We start from the raw sequence: 10,123 nt of genomic DNA, 5'->3' as shown, positions 1-10,123 counted from the left end.
GGGGCAATGCCACTGCATTTCTTTATCCTTCTAATTTTGTTACAAATTTTCTTTTTGAACAAGGATGACTGGCACACAGACTCATTTCTAATCAGGAGAACCTCTTCCAAGAGGTTACTTGGCAGTGGCAGGACAGGGGCTTGGAATGAAAACCTGAATGTAGAGGCATTTTTGAGTGAATGCTGGGGCGGGGGAGGAGGTGAAAGTGAAGTGAAAGTCACTCAGTCATGTCCCACTCTTCGAGACCCCATGGGTTAGTCCATGGAATTCTCCAGGCCAGAATACTGGAGTGGGTAGCCTTTCCCTTCTCCAGGGGATCTTTCCAACCCAGGGATCATACCCAGGTCTCCCACATTGCGTGGATTCTTTACCAGCTGAGCCCTAAGGGAAGCCCAAGAATACTGGAGTGGGTAGCCCAGCCCTTCTCCAGCAGATCTTCCCGACCCAGGATCCAGGAATCGAACCGGGGTCTCCTGCATCGCAGGCGGATTCTTTACCAGGGAAGCTGAGCCACCAGGCAAGGTGGGGAGGGAAAAGGGGCAGCAGGGATATCTGGGGTTAGGTGCCGGGAGTCGGGCGCCCCTTTAGGACAGGTATGAAAAAAGGTATGGGGAAACGGTTATAAAGGGTTAGGTGTTCCCTGGGCTTCAGGTAGCTGCCAGGACAGAGGGGCTGCGAGCGCACGAACTGGAGGGAGAGTGAAGGGAGCCGGTCAGAGAGGAGGGAGGAGGAGGCCGACAGGAGACCCCCACGTCGAAGGGGAAGGGCCGTGCGAATGGGCAGCACTGGGCTGGGCCGGGGAGCCTGCACTTTGACCCCGCGCCTTTTCAGCCTGCCCAAGCCCTCGGGATCGGAGCTGCCCCTTCCGTCCTGCACTCTGAGGCTGCGGGGCTCAAGTCCCACCAAGGGGCGCGTCCCGGGGAAGAGAAGCCCGGCCCGGGTCGCGTGCCCTGGACGCCGCCTCCACGCCCAGGCCGCGCGTCCACCCGCGGACTCGCTCCCGCGCCGGGGACTCGTCTCGCCTGGGGCGCCGCTCGCACCCACAGCCAACCCGGCACGCGCACAAACAGCTGACCCCGCGGCGCAGGCGTGGCCGGACAGCGGCGCCCCCGGACGGCAGCGCGGAAAGGGGAGCGTGGGGCGGATCTCGGCGCCTGGTCGCCCCCTCGCGACCGCGCTTCGCTCGACGGCGTAGGGGCAGCAGCGGCCACTAGTACTCGGGCTCCTTGCCTGCGGGACGGCCTCGCGCTGGGCGTGGCGGGCGCGGAGGGGCGGGGCGACGGAGCGTGCGTGCTACGGCATTGCGTGCGGGGAGCGTGTGGGCGTGGCGGGGCGCGCAAAGGGGCGGGGCGACGGAGCGTGCGTGCTACGGCGTGGCGTGGCGGAGCGGGGAGCGCGGGGGCGTGGCAGTGCGCGAAGGGGCGGGGCACGGCGCAGGGCGCGAAGCGCACGCGCTTTGGGCCGCCGCCGGGGTCGGGAGGCGTTGACGCCTTGCGTGGTGAGGATGACGGGAGGGTACGGGGGGCCGGGCCGCCTGCTGGTGGAGGCGGGGGACAGTCGCGTTCGAGGGGCGGGGGAGGGTGTGAGAGGAGCCGCCGCCGCGGCGGACGCGGGGGCGTCTCGGGGGAGCCGGGCCCGGCCGGGCATCCGGAGGCGGCCTCTGACCCCTGATGCCGCCGTTTTCCCCTCAGGGTAGTGGCTCCCGCGCAGGCGCAGACGGGCCGGCCCGCTAAGGCGGGGCCGCGGCGGGAGCCGCCCCGCGGGTGAAGGTGGGCCGACCGGACGGGACTGGGCCCCACAGCAGCGGTGAGGACCCGTCTCAGCTCCTAGGCGAGCCCAGCCAAGAGAGAGCTTCGTTCTGGAGGTGGCCCTGAACCCCGGAGTTCAGCCCTCAACGGGGACACCCATTCGCTAAAAATCCCCCCCCGCACCCCCATCGTTAAACTGCAGAAAACCCGGTTAGGCAGCGCGGCGGGCTCCGCACACTGACGTCCCGTTTCTCTCCTTCCCTCACCCAGACCCCTCGGGGAGCAGCTGTGAGCCGGTCACGCGGAGGGATGACCTATCTAGGCGGGGACGCCGTGTGAGCGGAAGAGATCTGTCAGCGTGAGTCTGGCTCCTGGTCGGTCCCCTGACGGCTTCCCCAGGGTGACACCACCTCAGTGGCCGAGATCCGTTATCAGCCTGCAGCCAAGTTACAGAAACGCAGGACTTAACATGAGTTGCACTTCCCTTTGGTCGGGAACGTCTTTGAGTCACGTGGGAGAGGATGTGTTTCATGTGGCTCTCATGTGTCAGCTCCTAATATCATTATTACCCAAAGGGCGAGGAAATAGGGAATTGGGTCGTGTCTTAGGGTGACCACGAACGTTTATAGTGGGAGCAGGTTCCCTAAGAGGTGGAGGAATGAATCTCATGATTGTCTTTACACTCTTTCAGATACTCTCCCCAAGAAATTGACTTTTTTTTTTTTTTTTAATTTGGCTGCCGTTGGGTTCTAGGTGCATCCCACAATATCTTCCTTGCGACCTGTGAGGTCTTTCACTGGGCCTCATAGACTCTCTAGTTGTGGCTCACAGGCTTAGTTGCCGCGAGGCATGTGGGATCTTAGGCTTGACTCTGTATGGAACCTGCATCTCCTGCGTTGCAGGTCAGATTCTTAACCACTGGACCACCAGGGAAGTCCCCCTAAGAAACTGATTAGAAACGGTGGAAGCGGGCAGTCCTCTGGTGATGACGCCCAGGCGTTAGCAATCAGTCATTTCATTCTAGGAGAAATAAGTGATGTCTGTAAAGACCCCAGTTTGGATATGCATGGTCTGTGTGACCACGTGTGTCCTTCTGGCAGATGCAAACGGTAGGGCACTCTGAACACACCCTGAAGACGGCCCTCATCTCAAAGAACCCAGAGCTTGTGAAGCAGTATGAGCAGTTGGACCCCGGGGAGCAGCGCCTGCTGAACGAGGCCTTCCGGCCCCGCAGCGATCTCTTTGGACCCATTACTTTGCATTCTCCATCGGACTGGATAATCTCCCATCCTGAGGCTCCGCAAGACTTTGAACAGTTTTTCAGTAATCTTCACAGAAAGAGCCCTTCTCCGGGGAAGCAGACTATTTACATACAGTGCATTGGTGCGTCTTGCCAGTATGCTGGGTTTGGTTTGGTTTTGTGATGGTGCTGTTGCCGTGGACAGTTTGCCTTGTCCGTCTCATTCAAGTGGGCAGTTTTTATAATCATTTTTGACATTCGTTCCCACAGTGGAAGTTTGGTAACCAAACTGCCTTGAAAGAGAAGGTTTTGTTTTGTTCAAAAAATTTTATTTATTGACTGTGCTGGTTCTTCGTAGCTGCACATTTGACTTCTCTAGCTGGGGCAAGCAGGGCCTGCTTTGTAGTTGCAGTGCATGGGTTTCTCATTGTGGTGCCCTGTTGGAGAACGCAGGCCTAGGGCGTGCGAGCCTTGGTAGTTGCAACACATGGGCTCAGTAGTCTGTGCTCCCGAGCTATCGAGCACAGGCTCAGTGGTTGTGGCACCTGGGCTTAGTTGCTCCCAGGCCTGGGGGATCTTCCCAGACCAGGGATCCAGCCTGTGTCTCCTGCGTTGGCAGGCAGGTTCCTTACCATTGAGCCACCAGGGAGTCAGGTTTTCTTTCTAATCTGTGTTCACCTTAGTGAACGGTAACTGTGTATTGAAAATCTAGAGTTTGTTTGTTCCTAATTCCACATTTCTAACTGTAGACTGAGGTAAAGACTGTTCTGATCATCTCAAAATCTCTCTTTAAATTTTCTTCTGTATCTGTCATAGGATTGCTGGGAAACACCAGAAGTATCAGTGAAGAATATTTGAAATGGCTCAAGGGCTACTGTGAAGCCTTCTTCTACGGGTTGACAGTCAAACTCCTAGAGCCGATTCCTGTCTCTGCAACCAGATGTTCCTTTAGAATCAACGATAGCACACTGAACCTTCAGATTCATGCAGGTGAACGGGGCAGCCTTACAGCTTGAATTGAGTAAAGTATGTAGGTATATGTACACACACACACACACAAATATATCTTAAACATAATTTTTTTTTTAATAGGGCAGATCCTGACGTTCTTAAAAAAGAAGAAACCCGAAGATGCCTTTTGTGTTGTGGGAGTAACGATGATCGATCTTTACCCAAGAGAATCCTGGAATTTTGTCTTTGGACAGGCTTCTTTGACAGAGGGTATTCCTTTTTGACATTGTTGGTAGAAACTTGCTCAGCTTGAGACTCTTTGTGAAGATTTTGAAAGAGAGAAAAAATTCCAACCAATTACAGTTTTTTCCCCTTCCAATTACAGTTTAGATGTGAAGGCCTTGTAGTATTTCTGGTGCAGCATCCTGCCGTGGTGGAAAGGATGCTCTGGATAGGCCCTGATGATCTGGGTCCGTTCCCCTCCCCCCAGCTTGGCCGTTCACTGCCAGCACCACCTTGGAGCTAATAATACCTGTTTGACTGTGCTGTTTTGAGATCATTTACATAAAATTGCTGATCCATAGAAAATGTGTAGTTATGGCTGGCACATATGTAGACATTCAGTGCAACAGATGGCAAATGGAGATAGTTCAGTGACAAGGTGAATCAAATAAGGATATTTGAACTGTTATTAATGGAAGCAGAAATGGCGCTAATTGTTTTTCAGCTCTTTCTGTAGTTGTCATTAGATGAGGTCGCTGTGCACTGATTTATAAGTGTGCGCTTCACATCCTGTGTCTCAGAACAGACGTTTTGTTATTTATGGTCAGTTTCAGTCTTTGACTTGAAATTAAGCTTAACTGTGACTCACAGGGAACCCTGCCTTTTAACACTGGGGAGGAAAAGGCTCTATAAGGAAGTCATATATTTGCCTATTTGGGTTTTTTTTCTTTTTTTTTTTGCCTTCTCTCCACTTCTCCCACCCTTCCATTTCTGCTCTTGTTTTTCTGCCTACATCCCTCAGGATCTAAGACAGGTTCGAAGGGGAGAAGTCCACTGAGCTGAGGGGCATGGTTGCCCACTGTCGTTCTGGGGGCAGGAACAGATAGCAGGGGCTGGGCTGTGCAAGCTCAGGGTTCACAGACGGACTGTCAGTCTGGAGTGTGTGAGCCCCAGGGTGGCAGGGTAGGGAGCTCTCGCTACCAAGGGCTTCTCCCTGTCAGATCCCCCTCTTCCCCATTTGTCGGATCTGGGGCCCAGGATGCTGTGGGGCCTCTTTTTCTGCCCTTCCTTCATTCTCGTTCTCCATTTGTAGTCTTTATAGTCCCTCAGCCCTACACCCATTAAGGCACGGGGCTTCCCAGTTGACCCTAGCGGTGAAGAATCCGCCTGCCAGTGCAGGACACACAAGAGATGCAGGTTAGATCCCTGGGTCGGGAAGATCCCCTGGAGGAAGAAATGGCTACCCACTCCAGCTTTCTTGCCTGAACAATCCCATGGACAGAGGAGCCTGGCAGGCTGCAGTCTGCGGGGCTGCAAAGAGCTGGACACGGCTGAGCAGCTGAGCACGAGCGAGTGCCCACCCACATCTGCCTGCCCCCCCGCTGTGACCCCCTAGTGCTCTCTGAGAGGCCTGGGTCAGTGCTGTCCTGCTGATGTTTTTTGTACGAGCCTTCTATCAGAAAAAAAAGAGTGAACCAAAAAGTTGTGTGAGACAAATCCTTTATTATTAACCTGAGAGAAACAGAATCATTAAACATTTTTAAACAATTTTTATCTAGATATTGTTAACCAATTTATCTTATGCATTTGAGGAGGTCAGGAAGCATTCTCCCCAAGTGTTTCTGCTGCTTTTTTGTTCCCCAATAAGTTTCTTAAATTTTGCATGACGTGAGAGAAGATGTAATGAGGGAGCAGGGTTGCTGAGCCCTGCGGTGAGGGGGTCTCCTTACTGCAGGTGACTTTGTTCTCGGCAGGTTTATAAAGATCGGTGTTTTAAAATTGAGATATTTAATTACTAAAGGAAATAATGCATTTGTAGGATTACTAGAAAAAAAATTTTCTTGCTCAAGGTATTATGGGCTTCCCTGGTGGCTCAGTTGGTTAAGAATCTGCCTGCAATGCAGGAGACCTGGGTTCGATCCCTAGGTTGGGAAGATCCCCTGGAGAGGGAGCGGCTACCCACTCCAGTATTCTGGCCTAGAGAATTCCATGGACTGTCCATGGGGTCACAAAGAGTCGGACAGGACTGAGCAACTTATACTTTCAAAGGTATTGTAGTGAAATGTGCCAACTTTTGTTTGGTCAAAGGACGTCACTTGGGAGTGAGTAGGTTTAGTTTTTTTTTAACTTCTAGAACGCCCTTTTCTCTATATTTCAAATATGGAGGTGCGGTGAGGCGCATTCTTTTTGGATCAAATTTAGGTTTGACAAACTTACTATGAATTTATTTCCTTAACAAAAAAGTTCTGTATTACTTTCAAACTAGCAACTGAAAGAGAAGCCTGCATGAAAGAGACCATGTAGACCAGCTGGACTGTAAAGCGGTCAGCCCCTGTAGAGTGAGCTGTGTGTGTCTGTTCTCCGAGTACGGAGATGGCCGAAACTAGCTGAAGTGTCGCAGGAAGTCAGTTACAGGCGTGTTTGTTCTGGTCACTGGTGCCAGCCATAGAGAGAGCCGTGCTGTTTACAGATGGGAGGACGGGGGAGGTTCTTCAGTCTGAAAGTGGGGTCCAAGTGTGGTCTTCAAGGTACTGGGGGGCAGCAGCGGGCAGAGGGAAGAGGGAAGGACAGGCGCCTTAGGGGTGTGCCTGCCCGGAGACCCGTTTCCCGCAGTTTTCCAGAGAGAGTGAGAGCGCCCGTGGTCCTGAACCCTGCTGCTCCTTTTGGAATACTTGATTGGGGTGATTTAAGAAAAAAATTTTTTTTTTTGGCTGCCCCACGAGGCTTGCAGGATCTTAGTTCCTCAAGCAGGGATTGAACCCTGGTGGTTAGCAGTGAAAGTGCAGAGTCTAAACCACTGGACTGCCACGGAATTCCTGAGAAAATATTTTATGGGGAAAAAGAAAACAAACTCTGTGGAACTTTCTTTTTCTGAAGAATTGGACCTCAAGACCTCTGAGTTGTACAGAGCAGAGCAGGTTGGACAGCAGAAGGCTCTCAGGAACCTGGGGCAGAAGTCCCCTTGTTGGGCAGACCTCCCTGAGCCCAGGGGGCTGTGGGCATGCCCTGGCCAGGTGCCCAAGCAGGCCCTTAACTGGTAGTTCCCCCAGAGGAGGGAACCTTCATCTCACCATGTGCTGGCTTGTCGTCTTCCCCCAGGTGTGGGAATATTCAGCTTTGCCAGGTACGGCACGGACTTCTACAGCTCACACTACAAAGGCAAGCTGAAGAAGCTGGAGAGGAAGTCTTCGAGTGACTACTCGGTGTTCAATGACTATTACCTTCCTGAGGCCACCAGTGTGCTGCTGCTCCGCTCGTGTAAGGTGGGTGGCTCACGTGATGTGTCAGCAGTGGCTTGTAAGAGATCGGAGTCCTTTGACATTATATACCCCCAGTCCTGAAGGTCACTATATCAGTGACTTGGTGGTGTTTATACACTTTTAGTGGATATCGCTTGACTGAAATTATCCATAAAAACAATGTAAATGGGGATACTCTCACACCGACGTGCACAGCGTCTGGGCCTGCCTTTTGTCCTGTAACACACAGCCTTGGCTGTGCCCGCCTCCTTACTGTTAGCTTGATTCCCGAGTTCATGGTCATCGAGTCAGGCTGCCCCATCGCCAGTCCCCCAAGCCTGCAGGACCCCGCACCCTGGTTTCCCTTCCTGGAGAACAGGCGTCCCTCGGGCCTCTGCTGGCTCCTTCCCCGAGACTTCCCTCCCTGGGGCTCGGGCTCACCTCCTGCAGCCGATGGTCACGCTGCCTGTCCTGACACCTGCCCCGCCCTGCTCTGGAAATCCTGTCTCCTTGTGTCTGTCTGCTTCATGGCTGGAGACACCGGCTTCTCCGCATTCACCAGGGCTGTGAGTTGGGGTCGAGAACACCACCTGATGGAACGATGGTTTCTAAGTAGAGCTGGCCCGTAAGCGGCATGGCTTTTAGCCGTGAGGGTCCCCTCACACAGGTGTCTCTCTGACTCCGTAAGCACCACTACCCGGCATGGCCCGGGGAACCGAGGGTGCAGAGGCTGGCTGGGAAGCTGGAGCAGAGTCTTGACTGTGCGGGTGTGGGGTGGGGCTCAGCTGTGCCTTCCCTGCTTTGACCGCTTGTCATCATGCAGATGGAGCCCCTCCCCTCCCCTGCTGCCCTGGCATCTGGGGGAAGGGCTGCAGAGCTGAGTTTCAGCGGGTCCCCCGTCTAGAACAGTGGTCTCCACCAGGGCGAGTGTGCCACCCAGGGCATGTTGGACAAGTCTGCAGACTTCTGGTGGTCACCGTCGGGGAGGGGCTGCTGCTAGCATCCAGGGGGTAGAGGCGGGGAGGCTAGCGCATAGGACCACCCCCTGACCCCCGGCCCCGCCAAGGTGTGATCTGTGGTGTCCGCGGCGGGGAGGTGGAGAACCTGCCGGGGAAGCAGTGGAGCACACAGAGGAGGGTGGGAGACATGGGCAGGTGAGGGGCCAGCGAGCAGGCCCCCGCGATGAGCGGCGCGGAGCGGGCTCCTGTGGATCTGCTTCTGGAGGAGCTCGCCTTGCTGCTGCTGACTCAGGCGCCTCCGTGTGGCTGTCTTGCAGACTCTGACCCACGAGATCGGACACATCTTTGGCCTCCGGCACTGCCAGTGGCTCGCCTGCCTGATGCAAGGCTCCAACCACCTGGAGGAAGCCGACCGGCGCCCGCTGGACCTCTGCCCCATCTGCTTACGCAAGCTGCAGAGTGCCGTCGGCTTCCGGCTCAGAGACCGGTACAAAGTAAGTGGGGAAGTGGTTACTTAAGGAGCAAGTGACCATTTGCTATTAGGCCCTTCTCTGGAGGTGATTTATCAGAGGAAGTTAGAGCAGAGGTAAGCAGGATGCTGTGGTTTAAAAAAAAATGCAAAGAAAATCTTAACAGCTTTGACTTGCCTTACGCTTGGACCCCAATGAGACCTGGTGAAGAGGTTTCTGCATTTGCTGTTTAGGGCCAGAGCGCTTGCCTTTGCAGAACAGAGTAAAACGCCGAAGAGCAAAGTTCATGTTTAAAAACTAGACTATGTGGAGGTGGTTTATCTGTCCAAATGTGGGGCCGCGGTGTGACACTCGTTAGGAGGGACGGGTGGTATTGAGGAGGCAGGAGTGTCCCTATGACCACAGGTGCCCACAAACACGTCAGCGTGTGCGGCATCCCTGCGTGGGTATGGCCACCCACACAGGGGACGCAGTCCCTGTCTGCACGTGTGTGTGCACGTGTGCGTGCCTGCCAGCCCAGTGTGCACACTTAACTTCAGGTGTGTACACGTCCCCATGCACACCGCAGTGCCTCGTGGAACCCTTGGCAAGCTGAGAAAAGAAGAAAATCGTCCTCCCACCTTCAAACACCCGTGTCATCCTTCTCGTCTCCTGTCCCATGCGTCCTGTGACTGTCCCGTGTGCTCACAGCGGGCATGGCTCTGGTGCACACTCTTTGATGAGCGTGGTCTCTCCTCCACGACCAACTCTTATCGGGTGGAACATCTCCGTGGGTGGCATCAGTCACCCATGCAGATCACATGATTTGGGAGATCCGGTTTTTCTCGTGCCTGAGTCTGTTCTGCTGTGATTTGTTCAAAGATGCGTCTCTTCTCTGATTTTGCAGGCACTGGTCAGGTGGATTGATGCCGAGTCCACTGACACTCCTAGAGTTACTCCAAAACACAGTCGTGAGGAGCTGGTGACTTTGCCAAAACCTGTGGAAGCCTTTAAAGAGTGGAAGGAGTGGGTCACAAGATGCTTGGCTGTTCTCCAGAAATAAGGACCTTCAGTAGGAGTAATTCAAATAAACACGTGCACATCATGCTTTTGTTTGGCTGGAGTACTTCATTGGAATAAACGGATTCTGTGTTGTTTCTGGGCAGTGGAGTGGAGGTTTTTTTTTTTTTAACAGCACCTGAACTTTGAACTATGGCTCATTTAGAATAAAACTCAAAACTCTCTTCTCTCTTAGTCTGGTCTGCGGGAGCAAGCACATCATTTCCATTCTTCAAATATGTTTATGTCTCATGAG

At 53.9% G+C, this 10,123-nt stretch overlaps 1 protein-coding gene across 6 annotated transcripts; it reads left to right on the top strand.

Annotated features, from left to right (window-relative positions):
* The first annotated feature begins 1,405 nt into the window (after positions 1–1,405).
* On the top strand, positions 1,406–9,913 carry AMZ2 (archaelysin family metallopeptidase 2). 6 transcript variants are annotated; one of them, XM_070774220.1, is made up of 9 exons: positions 1,408–1,498; positions 1,692–1,806; positions 2,019–2,122; positions 2,849–3,131; positions 3,805–3,978; positions 4,081–4,209; positions 7,261–7,424; positions 8,677–8,853; positions 9,716–9,913. In XM_070774220.1, the coding sequence occupies exons 4-9, from the start codon at positions 2,849–2,851 to the stop codon at positions 9,869–9,871; spliced, it is 1,083 nt and encodes a 360-aa protein (XP_070630321.1). In that variant the 5' UTR covers positions 1,408–1,498; positions 1,692–1,806; positions 2,019–2,122; the 3' UTR covers positions 9,872–9,913. The 6 variants fall into 6 exon arrangements, with proteins under 6 accessions (XP_070630322.1, XP_019836107.1, XP_070630321.1 ...); XM_019980547.2 differs by having other exon boundaries at positions 1,409–1,498; positions 2,019–2,106; XM_019980546.2 differs by having other exon boundaries at positions 1,409–1,498; positions 1,692–1,864; positions 2,019–2,106.
* Positions 9,914–10,123: the final 210 nt, after the last annotated feature.

The sequence above is a fragment of the Bos indicus genome, chromosome 19 (genome assembly GCF_029378745.1).
Source record: "Bos indicus isolate NIAB-ARS_2022 breed Sahiwal x Tharparkar chromosome 19, NIAB-ARS_B.indTharparkar_mat_pri_1.0, whole genome shotgun sequence".
NCBI classification, from domain to species: Eukaryota; Metazoa; Chordata; class Mammalia; order Artiodactyla; family Bovidae; genus Bos; species Bos indicus.
This window is presented reverse-complemented; position numbering and strand designations above follow the sequence as displayed.